General features: G+C 42.0%; 3 protein-coding genes across 3 annotated transcripts; 1 reads left to right on the top strand and 2 right to left on the bottom strand.

Annotated features, from left to right (window-relative positions):
• Window positions 1-1,261: 1,261 nt before the first annotated feature.
• nisch (nischarin) lies at window positions 1,262-11,326 on the bottom strand. The gene is made up of 22 exons (XM_077725880.1): window positions 11,146-11,326; window positions 10,386-10,469; window positions 10,027-10,209; window positions 9,546-9,594; window positions 9,129-9,292; window positions 8,961-9,056; window positions 8,803-8,898; window positions 8,243-8,464; window positions 7,753-7,938; window positions 7,559-7,687; window positions 7,335-7,448; window positions 6,720-6,879; window positions 5,882-6,014; window positions 5,278-5,795; window positions 4,406-4,964; window positions 3,624-3,972; window positions 3,393-3,549; window positions 3,177-3,272; window positions 2,936-3,106; window positions 2,653-2,816; window positions 2,444-2,589; window positions 1,262-2,204 (listed from the first exon to the last, which is right to left on the bottom strand). Exons 1-22 carry the CDS (start codon window positions 11,224-11,226, stop codon window positions 1,865-1,867), a joined length of 4,197 nt encoding a protein of 1,398 aa, XP_077582006.1. The 5' UTR covers window positions 11,227-11,326; the 3' UTR covers window positions 1,262-1,864.
• Window positions 11,327-12,324: 998 nt separating this feature from the next.
• LOC144202832 (uncharacterized) lies at window positions 12,325-13,492 on the top strand. The gene has a single exon (XM_077725878.1). The coding sequence runs from the start codon at window positions 12,833-12,835 to the stop codon at window positions 13,367-13,369; it is 537 nt and encodes a 178-aa protein (XP_077582004.1). The 5' UTR covers window positions 12,325-12,832; the 3' UTR covers window positions 13,370-13,492.
• Window positions 13,493-17,045: 3,553 nt separating this feature from the next.
• hgh1 (HGH1 cochaperone) lies at window positions 17,046-20,624 on the bottom strand. The gene is made up of 9 exons (XM_077725883.1): window positions 20,325-20,624; window positions 19,782-19,891; window positions 19,577-19,715; window positions 19,367-19,504; window positions 18,871-19,022; window positions 18,567-18,667; window positions 18,306-18,496; window positions 18,016-18,138; window positions 17,046-17,947 (listed from the first exon to the last, which is right to left on the bottom strand). Exons 2-9 carry the CDS (start codon window positions 19,889-19,891, stop codon window positions 17,798-17,800), a joined length of 1,104 nt encoding a protein of 367 aa, XP_077582009.1. The 5' UTR covers window positions 20,325-20,624; the 3' UTR covers window positions 17,046-17,797.
• Between the last annotated feature and the right edge of the window lie 10 nt (window positions 20,625-20,634).

Genomic DNA, 20,634 nt, shown 5'->3' with positions numbered 1-20,634 from the left:
GGTTGGCGTTCAACGTTATCGGCGAGTGTCACGGGCGCGGAACGTGATTAGAACAAAAATATTGAAAAATATATATAAGATGGCCGTCAGTACATAAACTGCTGCCCATAATTTAAAGACTGAATGTTTTGAATCCTAAATTAGGGCATACTTCAATGTCACGTGATACATTTTTTTTAAATAAATGGATTAAAAGAACTGGATTAAAAGCCTTGAATATTCCGTCTTTTTATAGATTTAAAACAATGTTTATTTAGCTTTTTTTATATATATTTTTAGATTTTACAAAATGATTTTTTGAACTAAAAACAGACGTCCAAATTTAACCTGACTGTAAGGTTGGCAGCGACGGAATGCTAATTTGAATTTGGTGCTGAGTCGACATTGGCACTTTTCTGTACAGTTTAGTCACTTTTTTTTCCCTGAAAGGGGAAACGGAGCAGAGCCAAAGGAAGCCCCAAAAAGTCAAAAGGTGGCCAAGCTGCACCGTCATCAAGAGGATGGGAACTGCTTGTTATTTTTTTTATTTTTTTTGACTTTTTTTACTCGTCTCGGGACAAAGACTAGTCAGCAGTTTGGACTAAAAAGTCCTCGGACATATAGAAGATATACTGCACATTGAGTCTGAAAATATAAAGTACTACTATATCAATTTTATTTGATTTTTTTTTTTAAACGTTTTGTCTGTGGGCTTCAATGTCGTTTTAAAATGTAACCGTCGCTTTAAGAAATTGAAAAGGCTCAGAAAATAAATCCTAAAGCTGATTGTATATTTTAAAGGAATATATATTTTCCACAAGATTAAAAAAAATAAGATTTTTTATTTTCTCAAAAACTTGTCAAAAAAAAGACAAGCTTTTTTGGAGGATACGAATAATTGTCTAAATTGGGGAATATTAACTGAAATATTTATTTCCCAATATAAAGATTTTCATTCATTATAAAAATCTTGACTTTTACATACATCAATCTTGTAAATGTGAAAATATTCAAAATCATATTTTTAGTGAAATTATAGTCATGTAAACTATAAGTAATTGATGGTGAGAACCACCAAAATATCGAATAATTTTAACTGCGTAAACGTAAAGCATGAAAATAATACATGAAAACACAAAAAATTAAATAATTCTTAATGATAAAACTAATTCATATCAATAAACGAGTGAATAGTTACTCTTCACGATGTAAGTACGATTGATATAAACTGGGAAGGTTTGAATAATCGTTCACCGGCAAAAAAAATATTTTTTGTTTTGTTTCCAGTTCTCCCAAAAAAAAGTGCAAAAAGCGCTTGTTGCGTTTACTTGTAAATCGCTTTTAGTTCCAACTCGATTTTGCCATTTTTTTTGTCACGAGACGCCATTTAAAAGCGACCAACGTCGACGGCGCCCCCTACCGATAAAGACTCACTTGACTCACCAAAATGGCCACTTTGTTTTCCAGCCGTAGTCCACTGATGATGGCTGGTGTGACATGTCCCTCAAACATTTTTTTCTCTCCCTCTCACTGAAAAACAAAGCAGGAAGTTTGAGGTAACAAACAGGAAATGGAGCTCTCCATAGCTAAGAGAGCTATTTCAAATATTTAAGAACAAAAACGGCCATACTAGCGTGTCCAAAAAGAGCCAAATTGTACGGCTCGCAACAATGTCCTCCACATTTTGCTCCCCGTTTTAAGGGTGAGCAAAAACCGCACAAGTTTTGGTCATAAAGACAAATAAATAATCTTTTTTTTTTTTTTTTGGTGGCGGCCCTAGTAGAGTTTTCAGGCGTAAACCTGCCCAGCAACAGTCGCTCTCCAGCAGCAGTGGGCTCATTTCTAAGCCTGCACACGCCCAAAAGGGGGCGCCGTTCCCTGTTTCTCAGCCAGTCAACTCCACGGGAAGTTCTCGGCTGCACAGCGCCTCCCACTGGCGGGCCAGGACGGAGATGAGTCTCTCGCGGCTGTCGGCTCCTGGCACGAAGACGCACCACTGGACCTCGGCCTCGGAGGGCGCGCGTGTCGCCGTCCCTGCCGGCTGCCGCTGTGGCCGAGGCTCCTCCCCCTCTGAGCCAAAGTGGTCGGCGGTGAGGCGACACAGCAGGTCCGGGCCCGGTAGGTCGTCGAACACCAGCGTCAGGGCCTGCGGGTACGTCTGGTAGCCCAGCAGAACCCGGTCCAGGTCACGGATCCGTCGGGCTTCGCGTAGGCGGTAACGCTCCCTGCCGAGAAACCAGTCAGCGACCCGTTAGAATAAAAATATTAAAATTCGGAAAATTGTGTTTAACAGATAACCTCACTTCTGCTGCCTAGATGTTGAGCAACTGGCGGCCATTTTGGCTCATTAAAGTCACATGCCTCCCCCATTCTTTTTCCAAAGTTAGATTAGATTTGAATTCATGTTCATTTGCTCTATTCACATCATAGATTAATTGCAGAGACAGCCATTTAAGGACTTCACCTGGACGGTGGCTCCTTGGCAAAATCCGGCAGAGGATAGCTGGCGTAGTCTTCGTCCAAGAGGAAGACGTCGGCGGCGGTCAGGATGAGGGTCTGGGGACGCAGGAGCGGCGCTCCGTGGGGGCCCCGCCCGTCATCCGGCTCCACCTGCGAAGGCCACGTTTATAGACCGCCTGGGGCGGTTGGGATAGTGGGATGGCAGAACCCTACCTGAAAGACCAGCAGGTAGAGCAACACGTTGAAGGAGCGCGGCGTGACAATGGCTGGGTTCTTCCTCTCGGCCACGATGAAGGTCAGGTCGCCCACCTCTTCCTCGCTGGGGTAGATGAACTTGACCCTACTGCTGTGGACCAGCTCGTAATTCTGCATCTTGCCTGAAGTTAGGGAATGTTTATTAAAAAAAAATACAATGACTCTAATTCACTACCAATCACATCAACGGCAGCCAATGAACAGAGAGGCTTGAGCCAATTTAAGACAACTTTGTCATCACCTGCGCTGTTGCTGGGGAATTCCGAGTAGAAATCCTGCTCCGAGGATTCCGAGTTCTCCGGAGCCGGGAGCTCGTGTCGAGGACTCAGTACGGACATGAGCTCCTGCAAGAAGACCCCCGTGCCGTAACTGTCTCGACTCAAACAGCACACGATGCATTCGGCCGAGCGACCTGCACAGAAGAAAAAAAATAATAATAATAATCAAATCATACTCCGGAGACGCCCATTCCCTCAACTGACCGACGAGCCTGAAGTACTGATCGAACAAACCCACGTTGACGGACAGCAGATCCGACAACTTGATGGTCAGGCAGGGGCAAAGGCAGACGTCAGTCTCTGTCAGACCAGAATATAAATGGCATGTTTACTTTTCAAAATAGTTTGGTCATGGCGTCATAGAAAGAAATTCAAACTATGATTTTCGGACATCACAGCACTTTGGATGCGTATTCCTACCGGGGCATCGGCCTGGGGGAGCAGCGGCAGAGTCTTCTAAAAGGAAATAGACGGCCTCGGTAGAGAGCAATAGACAGCAAGCCAGTTCGGACTCTGGCGAGGTGTAGAGGACCACTGATAGCCACAGGAGTTGGCGTACTTCTTCCTTCTCCCCAGACTAAAAAAAACAAGTGTATACTGTATTTTCTCGCATATAAGCCATACCCGTAAAATTTGGTGGTGCGTCCTTACCAGTGCTATAAATCTGTGAAAGTACTCCATCAGCTGCTCTCCGTCAAGACCAGAGAGGAGCTTGAGCCCCGGGGAGAGAGCCGGGAGCAAGTGAGGGGACGGACGGTTGTCTTCCAGACACGGACCGGAGGAGCCCCGAGGAGGCTTGGAAAAGTCGTCCCCGTCCCCGCCGCCATCTTCCGGGTGTGGGGGACATCTGCACGGGAGGGGCAGCACCACAGTCTTAAGCCCCCCCAAAGCTGCTCGCCGTCGACTTAGCTCCTCCAAGAAGGAGGTCTTGTCCCGGGCCAGCGGGAAGAGCAGAGGCACAGCCCCGTCGGACAGAAGTAGCTCCGCCGTGTGGCCACACCTTGATGCGTGGGATGGAAACAAAATGAATTTTAGTTGCTTATTTTTGGGAGCAAACCCCTAAAACGTTTTTTTTAATCAATATTACTTCTATTCTTAAAAAAATTACACGGAAATTATTTGGTTAGCGCCTATAAATCAGGAGTCCACAGTCAAAATACCATATTTACCAAACTATAAATTGCACTTTTTTTTAGCTTGGCCGGGCCTGCAACTAATATTTAATTAAAATATTTATTTTTGTCTTATTTTGTGTTCACTCTGACCACAACAGCAAGTTATGTTTTTTATAGACTTATAATTATTTGAAAAACATGTTGCCAGATACTTATTTAGCTTGTTCCATTTTACTGTTGTTACTTTAAAGCAAGTTTGTTCTCGGTTTCTGATCAAAGTAAAAATTTAGCGGCGCTATTCTCTCAAAAAGTGTGTACCTTTGGTGGTGTTGCGGGTGCTTACAGAACCTCCCGTCGATCAGCTCTCCAGTTTGAAGACATCTCCGGGTGGGGCGTACGGCCATTGAGCCCAGGGGTACGCGGACCAGTTTGCAGGGGTCCCCCCGTGGCTCTCGAACATCCGTTTTCAGCACCCACAGATGTCGCTGGGTCAGGAAGAGGAGAGCCGGGAGTTCTTCCGCCTCGGCCGAAATGTCCGACGGGGAGGCGGAGGAAGGCGGGAGGAGCGTCAGGTAGCCGCCTCGGGCATCCTGACTCTCCTCCAGCTCCCAGGAGTTGAGAAGGCAGCGAGGTAAGAGCGGAGGTCCATCCTCGGCCTCGGGGAGGCGTAAAAGTCTCAAGAGCTCGGTGCGGGTTCTCTGGAGGTCCTGGGGTTCGGAGAAGAGGTAGTAGCGACAAGCGCCGTTTCGGGGTGCCAAGTGGAGACAGGCAGCGGGAAGATCGGCGTGCGAGGGGAGCAGGAGCTCAGAAAAGGGCAGGAGGAGCTCCGTGTCCAGGTTGGACAGGAGGGCATCGGGTGTGGGAACTAGCTCTTTATCTGTCAAAACACATTATAAGAAAAAAATTATACAATAATAATAATAATAAATCATCCTTAAGTATAAAAAAGTTCGATTAACCTATAACTAAACTTTCAAAAAAGGTAGAAAAATACCTCAAATAAAGCAGGAAAAAAAATATTTTGTGGTGACAAAAAACGATAAACTAATTAAAAAATGTTTCTGAAAGTAGAAAAAACACAAAATAAAGCAGGAAAACCTATATTTTGTGGTTTAAAAATAATAATCTGCTATATGACTCATCCCTTAAAAAAACACATTTTGATGAACCAATTACATTTTTTTTCTTACCTGCATCATAATCGTCCCCTTTGACTCCATCGGATAAACGCAGCAAGCCCAAGAGATTATCAGTCAGCACAAGGCACACCACCTGATGCTCCACCTTGGAATCTTCCACCTTAACGCCATAGCACCAAAGTACGACATTGACCCGCTCCTCTTGCTCCTCCTCTTCGCCAAACTCGTCGGGAAGACGAGTAGACGACGGGTCCGGGAGGGAGCGGTCAGGTCCCATCTCGAAGTAGCCGTCCCTGGACACGGCGGGACTGCCGACTTCCGTGGTTTCGGCGCTGGATAAAACCTCAATGGACGGGGACCGGTCCTCGTCTTTGGTCTCCGCCTTTGTGTGGCTTTCCCTTTTCTTCTGCCGTGTCTCCTTCAAGCGTTTGGACAGCGAGGCTGTGAAGAGTCGGTGGGTTGAGGTGAAGGAAAAGAGGTGAGGAGGCAGCAGTGGACACCAGGTGGCGTTGCAGGTGGGGCAGGTGGTTTCAAGGAGGCTGGACGAGGAGGACGAAGAACACGGGAAACTGGAAGGGGAATACAATTGCATTTTTCATTTGTGGGGAGAAATAAAAAAAAAAAATTAAAGGATAGACATGATTTAGATGCTGACCAGAACGACGAGCTCGCTTGTGAATCTTCTGCAAGTCGGTTGTCGTGGTCACGAGGGGAGTGGCTAACGGGGAGGGCGTGAGGGGGGACGATGACGGGCGGAATGGCGCTTTCTTCTTGGTTGTTCATTTCTTCTAAAAAAAAGAAAATCAAATTCAATAGGCAGAATCACAAAGTATGTGTGTTGTACAACACCAATAACATGTCTACCAGACTTCACTACCAATTTTGTCATACGCAGCTGGGTATGATGACAATTAGGCTTATGTCGAGTCAAGGATGATGAAAAAGACTATCTCTGATTATTATTGTTATTATTATGTATTCAGAAGTTATTATAAGAAAACTCAACAGGGCATGAAAATTATTAAACAACTTTGAAATATTTGTGCCAAACTAAAATGGCTGACCGCTTGTATCATTCTATACTAAAAACTAAAAATTTACCTAGCAACCAAATTCCATGTCAGTCAAACCTAACAAAAATCTAAATAAATGAAAACATGTCCGTTTTTTTCTTTATCTTCCCCCACAAATTGTCTACTTTTCTCCTAATAAATAACATAAAAAATAAACAATATTCAATCACAAATATAAACGCAAGGAAAGTTGATTAAACTCCCAAGTGGCACATTAAAACTGTAAATACGGCGAGATTCCAATTTCCCGTATCGATGCAGCTGAGCAGGATTGTTTTTTTTCATCAAATAAATGAAGAAAAAGCAAAAACACAAGTAGCTAAGTGCTGATTTTTACAACGATTTTGTACGAGAGAACTAAGGTGAAGCAAACGGACCAATAGCGAGTAGCCATCGCCCGCGGAGCCCGGGTTTGATTACCTTGGCTGCCGCAGGAAGCCCGCCGGCCCCGACGGGAAGCGAGAGAAGGAGGGGCGGCGACGCAAGAGGAGCGGGTAGAGGAAGAGGAGGAGGAGGAAGGAGGAGGAGAGAGGCGAGGAGGCGCGGAAGCCAACGACGACCCCCCGGTCTCCTCACTGATCTGACGAGAGGACAGAGAGGAGGAGGAAGCCTTCAGCCATAAAATGCAGACTTGTTTTTGTCCTCTCTGTGCTCTTGAGAAAACGTCGGAGGAAATCCTATCTACGCCCTTTGGATTTTATTACATGCAGGCCTAAATTGCTCATTTATTTAAAAATATATACAAATAAATAATTTTTAAAAAATGGCTGAGTGTTAAGACCTACCGTATGATGCATGTACATCTGTGTATGTATGTATATACGCGCTTATGTGTGTATGTGTGTATATATATATATATATATATGTATGTAATTATAATAAACAATTAATTTATACAATACTCAGAAAGACCACGGTGTTTGATGATTGTCAAATTCAACTATTTTAAGGCAATTTAAAGGGTGAGGCTCATACGTGGAGGCTAATGTGCGAGAAAATACAGTAGATCAGTATCCATTCCGAAAAAAACGTTACCTTCTTGTTGCTGGCGCTCATGCGGTCCTTGACTTCTTTGGCCTTCTGAATGGCTTTCAACACTTCCACCGTGTCCAATTCTTTTTCTGTGGTGGCCTGGCCATCAAGACACACCTGATAAATGGAGAGCGAGTGATTACAGGTGCACAAAAAATGTACTATAAAGATAATAAGGACCTAAAAAACTGACCAAATACCACATGCTGTTATATAAGCTAAGTTACCTCTGCCGCACGCTCCCCGAACTGGGCCAAGACTTTGGTTCTGTAGTCGGGGACGATGCAAACGGGGTTGCCCGACAGGTTGAGTTTCTCCAGGCAGGGCAGCGAGCCGATATTCTTGATCTCCTCCAACTGCGAAAGCGCACATGATGATGGGCACGCCGCCCCGAAAGTGCCCTGACGTCATCGGGTCTTACCCGGTTGAGCTGGTTGTGGCCGAGGTCCAAGTGGACCAGTGAGTAGAGCTTGCCAAGGCCCGCCAGGCTCTCCAGCTGGTTGCCAGCCAGGCTCAGCGTTTTGATGTTGCCCAGCCGAGTGTGAGCTGCCTCCAGCGTGCACAAATTGTTGTAGGACAAATCCAGGTGGACCAGATTGTACAGGTGCTGCAAAAAAAATATTTTGTATACTTTAAAATTCAAAGTAGGAATGTATGTGAAGTAAGCTAACGTGGCTATCACATGTGCTACGCTAGCAAAGCGATTAGCACATCCGCTAATGTATTGCAGTTATAAAAAGGCCTAAATCGAACTTTCTATGGTGACATGGTTTGGAAAATAAAACTTTTAGGATACTTCTTGTTAAAGTTTGACTACACACAAAAAAAATAATCCACAAATCCGCTGCCTGCTTTACAGCAGTTTTAAATGTGCTTTATGAATAACCCAAAAGTTTGGAGGGAAGGGCTACCTCAAGGTTTTCCACCGAGGAAAGCTGGTTGTGGCTCAAGTCCAGGAACTCCACCTTGCGGAGAAGTTTTGCCGAGGCGTCGATGGCGCCGATACCGTTGTGGCTCATGTCCAGTGTGGTCAGGCCGGGCCAGAGCGGGACCACCGCCGTCACGGCACAGCCAGACTCGGAGCCCTCGGCTTCCCACTGGGGAAAGTCGCTGGCTTCCGGCACCAGTGCCAGCTAAATCAAAAATGTGTACTTAGCATTCAGCATCTTTAATAATGCATATAAACTGCCACTATTTAATAGTACCAGTTTTTGCATGGTTATAAAGGCATATTCTATCATATAGTTTTTGCTGGGGTCATTTTCCCAAGTATTTTTGAATAATTATTTGCCTAGTTTTCTGGGGAGATGCTGTTTTTTCGTGCATTTTTCCCCAATTTTTTGAGACAATTTTTCTAACTTCATTTTTTCCTTCCCTCAATTTTTCTGGATTTTCGTTTTTCGTGTGTTATGTATTGAAAATAAGCAGTAAATTAACATTTTTTCAATAAAATTCAATGACTGGTACATACCATCATGGTTTCCGTGGAGTTGTGAATACTGAGGGTGACCAAAGTGGACCTCAGCGAGGACAAACCTCGGATTTGCCGGGCATCGCACTCGCTGATCTGATGACGGACGGCCAAGGTAAGTCAAAGCGTCCACACTCCTGGTAGTTTACCAACCTTACCTCGATTTGAAGAAGCGACTTGAAAAAAGACAAGTCGAAGGGCAGAGCGGTCTCCAGGATGTCACTGCTTCCCAGGGGGCCTCTGGTGCCACAGATCTGAAGCCACACACATTGAGGATGGCGAAGAGAAAGGTGGAAAAAAAGAAGAAAACAAACGGCTGGGCGGACCTTGAGGTAGCGCAGCCTGCAGGCAAAGTCCAGGATGTGTCCCAGGTCGGTTTTGGCGTCGCCGTTGCAGCAGGTGGGCGTGGCCAGACGCAGCTGCCGGGAAACAGCGTGGAGCTGCAGGGGCCGCAGGGAGAAGACTTCGCCGGCGGCCAGCAACTGCTCGCCTAACCACAATTTTCTTTTTTTAAATCTGACTTCCGTCAAAAATCATATTTGGTAGTGGGTAGAGAAGATAATTTTCTCATTTTCTCAGCCATTTTTCTAAAGGCATTTTACTAGCGACTTGACCAAAAAATAATGTGCATTTTTTTAATGCTTTTCAAATGCTTTTTTTAGTAGTTCGCCCCAAAGCTATTTTAACAGACAAGAGTCAGAAAGATTGAAGCCAAAAAAAGGGGAAATAGCAGGATGGCAAACCTTTATGAAACAACTCTTCAGCAAGCGCAGCTGTGATGCCGTTGATTTCCTGAAAAAAGATGAAAAATATGTATTGAGATTGGCTGGCAACAACTTCAGGGTGCCCCTGCCTGTAGTTGGCTGGAATAGACTCCAGCACCCCCTGCGAACCTGGTGAGGCTAAGCAGTACAGATAATAAATGAATAGAAATGAAGGGATTAGTCATCAACTGCAAAATAATAATCTCCAGAATACTTTATGCCAGCCATACATATATATATATATATATTTTTTTTTTTACTTGTTTATCAATAAGACACGCCCAATTTTGACTCCGATTCCTTCATGACAATCACGTTGGAGAGTACGAGTCACGCGGTGGTGTCTCGGGGAGAAAATCTAAACAACTGGCCTACTGTTGCGCTCACGTCGTCACATGACCAGGCCGCCGGCTTTGATTGGACGCAGTTAAAAGTCGTGATGCCGACCCCCAAAACTCACGTAGAGGTTGAAGTGGAGGAAGGCGGCCAGGGGTCCAGGCACAGCCCCGGGGAACTGGCACAGCAATGTCTGTAGGTAGACCTCAAGCTCCTTCTGTCGACGCTCTACCAGGCTCTTGGAGTTCTTGCCAAGCATCTTCTTGGGCGGGAGCAGACAGCGCTCCACTTGGTTGGCCGTCGCCAACTGGAAGACACCAAGTTAGGGATATGATATTACAAAAAAAATACACACAGAATATTTTTACTCTTGGGGAAACAAACTTTCCAGAACAAAGAGCTCAATGTATCACATTGGACTTGTTTTTTTTTTTGTTAGACATTTATTTATGACCACCAAATATTTGTAATTACCACATTTACCTTCTCGTGGAGGTCATGGAAGTCACTATAGCGGTGCTTTATTGTCCACTTGTGCTCTCCATCTTGCACTTCGATGACGTACACCTGAAACGATAAAAATGAATGTCAATCAATGCATTAAAATTTGCTGAACTAAAAAAAATATGAACTTATTTAATGTCCATACAAAGCTAACAAACTTACCATTTTGTCCTTGTATTTTTTATATTTAAGATTGAATATTCATTTAAAACTAATATAACAATATTTCTCCGCTTCCTTCAATTTAGAATATATTTTTTAAAAGAGAACATTAACTTTTGTAACCCTTGCTTTTCATTGAAAAAGAACACACAAAAACAACAATATAATTATGGGGAAAAGAGACTCAGTAAAAGAATATTTGAACCATTTTTTAGGTAAAAATACCAGTTAACAGATACTTTAAACATTGACATCTTTTTAAAACGATATACACTGTATACCAATGTTTCTTAGTATTCTTCTGAGAAAAATAGTGCGTATGTACTAAACGGTTCTGTCTAATAAGATTGGTCTCGGGTAAATCAATTGCCCTTTGAAATGTACACGCATACCTAATACTACTTAGTCCATGTTTTACTGGTCATACAATGCAAAAAGCTTAACCTCACTACCTATGAGCACAAATTGAAAACGATGGACGGAGGAATTTGAAAAACTGAAGTAGTGAAACATAAAAATAGTGTTTTTCCTGTTAATAATATCGAAACCAGGCGAACAAGAGGAAGCCAAACCTCACCGTGTAGTTTTCAACCAATTCCGACCCGACAATGCACACTTTCCTATCCAGAAGCTCTTCTGTAAACGAGGGGGGTTCCATTGTAGTATTTTGGCAGGAAATTGGCTATGTCAAGAGGTAAAACGTGTCATTTAAAGCGACTTTTAGCGGCGTGGTTGGTGTCTCTCTGCTCGCAGTCGACCGCCATTTAATTTGTTGACACGCCAAGAGGACTTCTTCTTTATGTGTCAGGTGATTGGCTAGAAGATTAACGATGCACTGCTGCTCCCTATAGACCATTCCTTTTAGTGCAGATGCTCATGTAAATTGGAATACTATTTAATATTTCAGCCACACGAGGGCGCCTGAAAGTTTTTTTCTTCTAAAGTTCCCCCAAAAATCCAGACTGTGGACGATAAATAACATTAATATTTGTTACATTAATTTTAGGCCATCCATGAATGATGTTTGATTAATTAATGTTCATAATTGATTTGTTTTGTTGCTTTACAATCAGTTTAAATCTTAATTTCATCAGAAATGGGCGTTTCTTCAGGCAATCCCATCTTAAATACTGTTTAACGCAACACTTTCCAATCATTTCATTGGTTCGTCATGACAAAACTTGTTAGTCAAGTTGGACCAGCAAAACACATTTGTGGCACAGGAACAAAGGAAATATAGAATTTTTAAAAGTATATTTTTGTTATTAATTATGAGTGTTATATATGTTGTGTTAAATGTACTGATTTGAAAGTTTAGGTTATGTGAGTGGTCATTTGACAGTTACTGTGGTCAATATAAAGACACCTGATTTGGTTTCAGTGCCAGACAATGGATTAAACGATAACATGATACAATTTCAATAACAAAAGACACTATTTTTCCTTTCTTAATTCCCTTTTGACAACCTGATTATTCCCCAATGTTGTGTCCAGCGATTCTGCTGCTGTTGTCAATCATTGCAATGGGCGGTGCTCTGAATGACGGCAGAATTGGATCAAGTTACATCGACCAGAAAACCTGGACCAAACCAATTGACTGTTTGTGCGTACGTGTGTGTGGGGGTCTCGCGTTTAATGTCGTAAAAGCTAACACGCGAACACAAACGCACACATTCGTATTCAAACTTTACACTGTGACGATTCCTAAACAGTACATTTCAAGCATATGAAGAGTCGGTAGTAGTGCAATTTTCAAAGAAAGCGGAGGCGGGATATAGGGCGCGACACCCTGTTTTGAAACCAAGAATGGATGATTCCACCTCTTTATTTGTCCTATTAGCTCGGTCAGTGTCACAGTAGAGTGCTAACTCACGGGACAAGTGCCACATCAGGAAGCCCCCCCTCAACAAAAAAAGCAACGAAAAATAGCATAAATCAAACAAACTCGACAATATTAACGCTCCTTTGTGTGACTCGCTTTGCAAACACCTCAGCCAAAGCTGCGCGCAGCTCCTGCGAGGTGGAAAAGACGAGCGGAGCAAAGGCCGAGGAGGGCGTGACGCGTAGCCCGAGAAGGCTCGCAGGCAAGCGGGCGAAGGAGACGACGACGAGCGGGCTATGCCCCGGTTCAAGCCAGACGTCAAGAAGAAGAAAAGCCAGAAAATTGTCAAAAGGTAGACCTCAGGGGACCTCTTTGTCGAAGGAAAAAAAAGTCCTCTTTGTTGAGGATGTGAACAAGAGAAGCACCTTGACTTGAAGACAAGATGATGCTCTCCAGGGAGACGTGCGGGCGAGAAGCCCAGAGCGGGGAGACGCAGTCCCGCGTACAGAAGCGCAAGAGTAGCGGTCCTTTAACGAGGGCACACAAGAGACAGCGGCGGCATCCTCCCCCTCGCAGAACCGCTCTGGGTCTGCCGCGCCTCCGGCCCGTCAACCTTAAAGGCAGGCGAGCTCGGGGGATGCGCGCCCCCAAGAACACTAACCAGTTTCTCATGCACGAGAAGTACCAGATGATGCACATGCGCTCCGATTCGGTGGGCAGCGACACTGGGGGAAGCTGCTCCGACAGCGAATCGGAGCTCACCGACATGGACTCGTACCTGGGCGCCCTGGAGAACGCCAGGGGAGCCCTGCCCGATGGTCCTGAAGCAGTACAAGAGCCGCCGAGAGGGACGAGGGGGGACCAGGAGGTCCAACATGAGGACAGCATGCCCTACTTTCCGTCCGAGGATGATGTTTTGCAGAGTCACAACTTCATGCAACGAGACTTTGCACAGTTTTGTGACTTTTTGACGTCGTAAAATGGGTTAGGTTTGGGATGATGTCATTTGGGAATTGTCAAAGTATTGTTCTTTTTTGTGTTTATGAAATTTTCTGTTGGGGAGTATGTGATCTATAAATTCTATTAAAAAAGATGGAAACTTTTTGGTGTTGATGGAATTCATTTTTTAAGAAAACTCGCCTCGTTATAGATTTTAGGAGCGGAACAATTGTATTTAAGAGTAAACGGATGATTACCCCTTAATGTAGAAATTTAACCCCTAAGGAAAGTGACTATGAATTACAAAAATAATCCTGGCATCCACAAATTGTGAAATATTAAATGACAAAACGTGTGATAAACTAATATTAGGAACACAAAAAACAACAATAAAATGCAGGAAATGACCCGCATTCAGAAGGAAATGACCTAATATCAACCGGAAGTGATCATATATGCCAAAACTAAAAAAAAAATAACAGGAAGTGACCAAAAAAGCTGACTGACCTAAACGATTGGAGCATCCTTCCCACTCCTTATGAATTGGACATCTCCTGCCGTCAATGGTTTTTGGTGAAGTGATGACCTTTTGAGAGTCAGATAATACAATCATTTATTTTCTCACAGTATCATACAAAAACATCTTGCATTAAAACGGAAATCAGCCTTCTGAGTCACTTTTTGTGGAATTTTTGACATTTTCAGATGCCAAAAAAAAAACAATCTTGTTTTTAACAGCAGGTCGGCAAAGTTGAAAACGCGATCAGAACAGTCAAATCCAATCAAAAACAATTCACATTCTTCTCCTATTAAACATAATGGCAGCCAACAGTTATAAGAGAAAAAACTAGTTAAAATGAACCTCCCCCTTCCCTTTTTAAAAAAGTTATTTCATAGGGAAAAAGCAAACTACTGGAAAAACAAGCAGTACACTTGAGGAAAAATAGCAGGCTAGTAGTAACATGTCCAAACAGTGGTCAATACAAGGAGTGGATCAGCTGACTTGGCAGCAGATTGCCACACTTTCATACCTCCTGAGCTAATACACACATAGGCAAAGTGTCACAGTAACCCGCCCTGTGTGTGTGTGTGTGTGTTCTACTAGTTGCTAGCTACGCCACGGGTCATGTTAACTCGAGGGCTCTCGGTTCAGCTTCCCTCGCACTCTCACGCCAAATTATTCTCATGTTTTAAACTCCACTTTCAAGCACTAACCAAGAAATAGGCTCCGCCCCCTTCCCCATATAGCGTAAATAATATAAATCGTAACTTCAACAATGACTTAAAAACCAGGACAAAAAAACATCGGAGGAATAGGTATACATACGAAATAGTACAAATATTTTTGGGTATGTGAAAACATATCTTTACTTTTTAACAATTTTATAGAAAACATTTCAATTCATTTGTATATTTTCCTCTAATTCTTTTTTTACGAACTTGTTTTTTTTTAATTCAAGATAGACCCATTTTTATCTCCATTTTTCAATTACATTCTTATTAGGATGTATTTATGTATTCCCCTGATGCTTATTGTTGTACTTTTTTTCTACGTCAAATCATGCTGAACCAAGTTCTGCCACAGAGGGGTTAATTAATAAAAAATAATAAAAAATAATACAGAAACCAAAGACTCAAGTGGCCTATCCACAAAAAAAATAAAAATTAATATAAAAAAATATAATCGATCAAAAAAAGACCACATTTTCTTTGCGTGTCAAGTCACAACGATTGACTTGAGTTTCTGGAGCATTACGAGGTTGAAAATAGTTTTAAGAAGCAACGGGAGCTGATGAGACCTGGGGAGGGGGGAGGTGACCGCCGTGTGGGGGCGGAGCCAACGGGGGAGGACCTTGGCACTCGCACACAAGGTGGACTTGTGCAGGAAACCTGAGCCGAGCCCAGCAACTCCTTGACAACTAAACAACTTGGCGTTATTAACTGGGCTGCCGCCAGCTGTCTGCCATCTACAAGTTCGCCCAATTCATTTAAATGTGATAAAAATGAAAATGGCTGCGCTAATGTGATTTTTACATGCACAAAATTAATCTGGCACTCCAATTTGTGACATCACAACCAGAATCCATGATTATGTCTCACTTTCTAATGCTAGGCTAGCTAGCTAGCTCTAACATTTTGTCAGAATGACAAGAATACATTACTGGTCCAATGCTCACAAAATCTGCAACTCATACTGGTTGTAAAATCAGCTGGTGTTTTGGAGATGTTTTTAGTGGGCGGGGCCAAAGAGGAATGGGAGTTTTTTGGGGCAGGGAGTTGTGTACATTTAGTTTTTTTTGCTATCAGTACTATTTTAATAACTTAAAATTACTAATAAATAAGTAATAAAACGTTTTTTTAATGAGATTGAGGTTAAAAACAAATATTATTGTACTTGTATTTCATCAATAAAGTGATCATTATTTAAAAGTAGTTTTGGTCGCGGGAAATTTTTAAATATATATTCTAAATACCAAAAATTTGAGAAAATTAAGGTTTGAAATGCCATTTGTGACTTAAAATTATATATTTAGAAATATATAGATATTTTATTTTTTTAAGGGCCAAAGTCTACATTTGAGGCGCAACAAAGTGTCATTTCATGATTGAAAACTCCTTTTCCAAAACTAAACTTCTTGTGATTAATTAGGTGATAATACAAGAGTGAATGCCTGTTTTGTAGGTTACGCAATCTTTAGGGCTGACGCAGAGAAAAAAAGAAAAAAGACTTCTCAATTGCATGCCACTGCTGTCAATCTATTTGTTTGTCTTTTCTACCATTGGCTAGGTGGAAAGCCCCGCCCCTTCCCTTGAGGACTGCTGTACTTTTCCACTCCAAAGTCAAAAAAAAGTATCTCCAGTCTACTTCTTTTCTTCCCTTTCCTCCTGGTAACGATTTGAACGCGATCTGATTGGTGGATGAAGTCAATTCAAAACAGATTTAGCACTTGAGTTAGAGTCGTGGAAAAAAAGAATAAAAAGTAGTACTTTTTCCTACTAAAACTCATATTTGCTATTTTTTTAAACTGTCATTTTTTTTAAATAATAGTGGACACATTTAAATATATTTGAACTGGGATGGAAGTCATTTAATGATCATATTGTGCTGCCATTGACATTTGAAAATTAACTAATAAAAATATTTTTAGTTAAATACGAGTAAAACTTTTTTTAAATTAATTGTTTGAGACAAAAATCCTCAATTTTCCACCTAATTATTCTCCTCCGGAGTATTTATTGATTTAATAATTAGTTTCTATAAAGTTTTAAACATATTTTATTGAAAAATAATAAGTTGTTGACAAGACATCACCTAAAAAATACATTTTTTTTTTTACCTCAAAAATATTTTCTTTGACAGTAATTGACGTTGGCGGTAAAGATATTAAAGTTTTTCCTTTTCTCCCCTAAATTGAGTGTTGGGAACGGGAAATGGCAATGGCAGCCAACGTGGTCAGAAAATAAAAACAAACTCCAACACGGCTGACACGTCGCCCACGACAGACCAATGAGCATGCGCAAGGACCTGAGCCCCAACGCGGAAGTGAAATTGGACACCCATGCGTCCAACTTACTGCGTCATGACCTATGACCTCAGGTGTTTGTTTTTGTGTTGAATTTAGTGCCTTTACAACAGCACGAACCGAAGATTTCATTTTATTTCTAAACTGAAATGACTCCTAGGTCTCAAAGAACGTTACACGTCTACCATGTCAGTAGTTCCAAAAATATCTGTATTTGTTTGATACAATCCACATATTTTATCAAACATTACGGTGGAGCTAAAGAGAGAACTAAAACACGGAAGTAGTCGAGAGGACCAGGTGGAGCTTTGTCGCCCTCTGTTGGTGAAGCAATGCTCCCCATTTAATAATCAAGGGCCCATTCATACTGTTTTAATATCCTGTCCTGTTTTTGTCAGATTCACATAATTTTCTAAGTTAAGCAAAGGTTATGAGTTTTGCCTAAATTTCACCCCAAGAAATTAATATACTTTTAAAGTCTTCACTGATTTCCTATCATTGTATTTTTTTAAACTGCAAAGTGGTCCAGGAACCATGATCTGTTTAAAAAAATTAAAGTGACCCGAATGTAAAAGTCCCAGAATTAACAAAAATCACATTAAAAGTTTTACGATTTCTAACTAAATGACATATGTCGTCTTCCTTGTTTTTTTTTTTATACTGTTCTCTAAAAGACGAGTACAGGAGAGGATGAGGGCCACTTTAGAAAGATAAAAGGTGGTCAGAATACGACAAAATTCTCAGACAAGTCCAAATTGATATGTTTCCTGATATTTAATAAAATCTAAATTCTAAATATAACTTTAAAATCAGAACTCTAAAAGGACCTTAAATTTCGTCAGAATCTTGCCAACCTTTTTTTCCCTTCAGCAGCCCTGAAACTCCTCCAAGCTATTGTATTAGAAAATCAGCTTTTTTCCTGCCTGATTCATGCATGCTCCTCTTCATGTCGTTGTCGTGAGCTCATCCTCTTGCCTCTCCAGCTCCCGCTGCTCCTCCAGATCAGCCTGCTTCAGCTTCTCCTCCACATCTTCTGGGATTTTTACCTCCAAAAGGTTTTCCATCCCCTCTTCCGGCTCATCCCCAATGAGCACCTTCATAAAACATATGTATTAACCATACATTCTGCCCCGTCGATCCATTCTAGCGTACCCGGTTGTACCTGTATGAGTTTTTCACATGCGCAACCAACTTTGGGCTCTTTTTCCCAGCGGTGAAACTCCCTCATGATGACATATACGTTCTTATCCTTCAGAGTCCGTCGGCCATCTTTGGTCGCTGTGAGCTAACGGAAGACACGGACGTTAATTTTAAAGGTTTTTTTTTTTACTTAAGTGTTTTTTGTGCAATTTCAAACTGGTTGTGAAATCACCAGATGAAGAAACTAAGTAGGCCCATTGATGAAATTAAATCTTTAGGGCAAAAGATTTTGCCACCATGTTTTTCATTTACCAGCATGAGCGTCTCCACAAGCATCTTTCTAATATCGGGGTCCTGTTCCCTAGTCTTGTCCTCTGGCAGGTACTGGAGGTCCACGGGCAGAGCGTCGTTATCCTCCTCGCTTAATTCTTCCGGGCCGGCCAATGGGAGCAGCAGGAAGGGCAGAATGTCCACATGGTCGCCTAGCAACCACTCGTGATTGGCTGCGGTGAGGGACAGGGGTTAGGCCTCTAAAAAATCCGGAGAAAACAAGGATAACCCTCGGCTCTTCACCTGAGTCGAAGCAGCAGTTGCGCAGGACGCCGATAACTCCGCCTCGCCTCACTGCCGACGCCTCGTATTGTGTGAACGGCAACAAGCGCTGAATCACGCACCTAAAAAAAGAACCGAAATGAGTTCATCTCTACTGGTACTTTTGCATATAAAAAGATTTCAATCAAACAATTTAGAGGGCTGATAGAGGCCATTAAAAGATGGAAATGGTGCATAATACTTTAAAAAACCCAGCAGGACGAAATCATGCGATCATGGAATTGAGTTAGACCCTTGTGGACTTGCAAGTAGGTCAAAATCAGACCTTTCTTTGTCCATCATGAAGCGTCGGGCATCAGGAAGCTGCGTCAGGTTGGATAGCAGAGGAGCCAGGTAGTGCAGTTTGGCGTGGGGGTTGTAGTCCCTTGTACACAAGATGTCTACCAGCTGAGCTAGGCCAAATTCTCCCTGTAAAAACTGGAAAAAAACATTTTCATTGTAGTATCTATTTATTGAACTTAAAATGTTGACTATAAAGTCACTAATAGTCAGGGATATGGGAATAAAGTCGGAATTCTGACTTGAAAATCAGATAATAAAGACCAAATAAATGAAATTAGAATTAGGCGCAACTTATAGTCCGGAAAATACGATAAGTAAAGTCGAATTCTGAGTATAAAGTCCTAATCTTTACCATTATTTTTTTTGTGTTCTCAATTCTCTCCCACACCTTTGCAACCTCTATTTTTTTCAGATTTTTAATCATCGTCCAAAACAAGGATGTAAAAGACAGTCAATCATTCCTTGATGTCAAAAATTACCTCAAATAGCATCTTGCATGTCTTTTCGTGACGAGTCAGGTTGGACAGAATGGTGCAGATCTGGTCAGAAAATCGGTACTGAGGATCCTTGAGGTTTTTGAGGAGTATGGGAATTATGCAAATGTCTTTTACAAGCACCTGAGCAGGGAAAAATACAGTTAAGCACAGTTCGTATCTCTAAAAAAAATAATGAAGGCACTGGGGAACTACCTGGTGCAGAGTATCGTCGGCCGACAGGTTTATAAAGATGTGGTAGCAATCCTTCGCAATGGCGATGGACTCGTCGGCCGTCAGTACGAGAAGAACAGCGATTAAATTGGGTTTGGTGCGGAGGAAGCGGCAGCCATCTCTGGAGAAAAACAAGTAGGACGCTAGACTATTGTGCTATATGAATTTCATCATTTCACAAGCTCACCTATTTCCCGACAAGCCCAAAATGTACTCGGTGGTATGACCTTTGACATCTGGCCGAGTCGTAGGCGTCAGGAAAGACAGCAGCTCGGTTACTTCGGATTCGTTCAGCATCTAGAAACGTAAATGCCCAATGATAATGAATTCTGTGACAGTTTGTGACGGTTTCCAACATTTTATACCTATTGAAACAATTGGTTTGGGCGTAATTATTTAGTTAATTAGCCTTGCGTCACATTACATTAGGGAAAAAATTCATCGTTTCAGAAGTACACTAAGAATTAAATATGCACTTCATTTCGAAGTATACAATTTCGGCATACACTCCCAATAAATGTGTAATAATCTTGTTCTGCCAGCATTGTCTGGGAGCTGTTGGGTAATAACAAGGAGAGCTAAGGAGAGCTAACAGAATTGGTTTATATACTATTATAATTAGAGACAAGTGCGTATATGTTATTTATGCTAGGTTGTTTGCAAAAGCGGAAAACTTTTCCACGGTGTGTTAAAATGTAATTGCAAGAATATAATAAACACAGTAACATACCTTGAAATAGTTATTACACCACTCGTCTAATTTCACATTTTGTTCGTTTAAAAGAAACAAATGTTTAAAATTCCCACGTGGAGTAGACGCCTTGACTACACTGAACGCATCTGACAACTAGACCCGCGCCGGAAGTTACTATTAGGAATTGTTTGGACAAACTTGATACATAAATCACCTAAATTGAGTAAAAATAATTTTCATTATTATCATAGGTGGGGTATTTTTTAACTTTAAAACCACATTTAGTGCAGAAAGACAATCAGGGTGTTAAATACTAAGTCGCTTCTGTTTGCAAATTACATATAGT

The sequence above is a fragment of the Stigmatopora nigra genome, chromosome 10 (assembly GCF_051989575.1).
Source record: "Stigmatopora nigra isolate UIUO_SnigA chromosome 10, RoL_Snig_1.1, whole genome shotgun sequence".
NCBI classification, from domain to species: domain Eukaryota; kingdom Metazoa; phylum Chordata; class Actinopteri; order Syngnathiformes; family Syngnathidae; genus Stigmatopora; species Stigmatopora nigra.
This window is presented reverse-complemented; position numbering and strand designations above follow the sequence as displayed.

Excerpts from the sequence above, each read along its gene's own strand:
- nisch (XM_077725880.1), bottom strand. The coding sequence starts at position 11,226 with ATGGAACCCCCCTCGTTTACAGAAGAGCTTCTGGATAGGAAAGTGTGC. Across the intron at positions 9,293-9,545 it reads TGAAGAGTTGTTTCATAAAG|GCGAGCAGTTGCTGGCCGCC; the intron begins GTTTGCCATCCT and ends AATTGTGGTTAG. Across the intron at positions 6,880-7,334 it reads TGAGCGCCAGCAACAAGAAG|ATCAGTGAGGAGACCGGGGG; the intron begins GTAACGTTTTTT and ends TCCTCTCGTCAG.
- LOC144202832 (XM_077725878.1), top strand. The coding sequence starts at position 12,833 with ATGATGCTCTCCAGGGAGACGTGCGGGCGAGAAGCCCAGAGCGGGGAG.
- hgh1 (XM_077725883.1), bottom strand. The coding sequence starts at position 19,891 with ATGCTGAACGAATCCGAAGTAACCGAGCTGCTGTCTTTCCTGACGCCT. Across the intron at positions 19,716-19,781 it reads TTGGGCTTGTCGGGAAATAG|AGATGGCTGCCGCTTCCTCC; the intron begins GTGAGCTTGTGA and ends GTTTTTCTCCAG. Across the intron at positions 18,497-18,566 it reads CAACTGCTGCTTCGACTCAG|CCAATCACGAGTGGTTGCTA; the intron begins GTGAAGAGCCGA and ends CCCTCACCGCAG.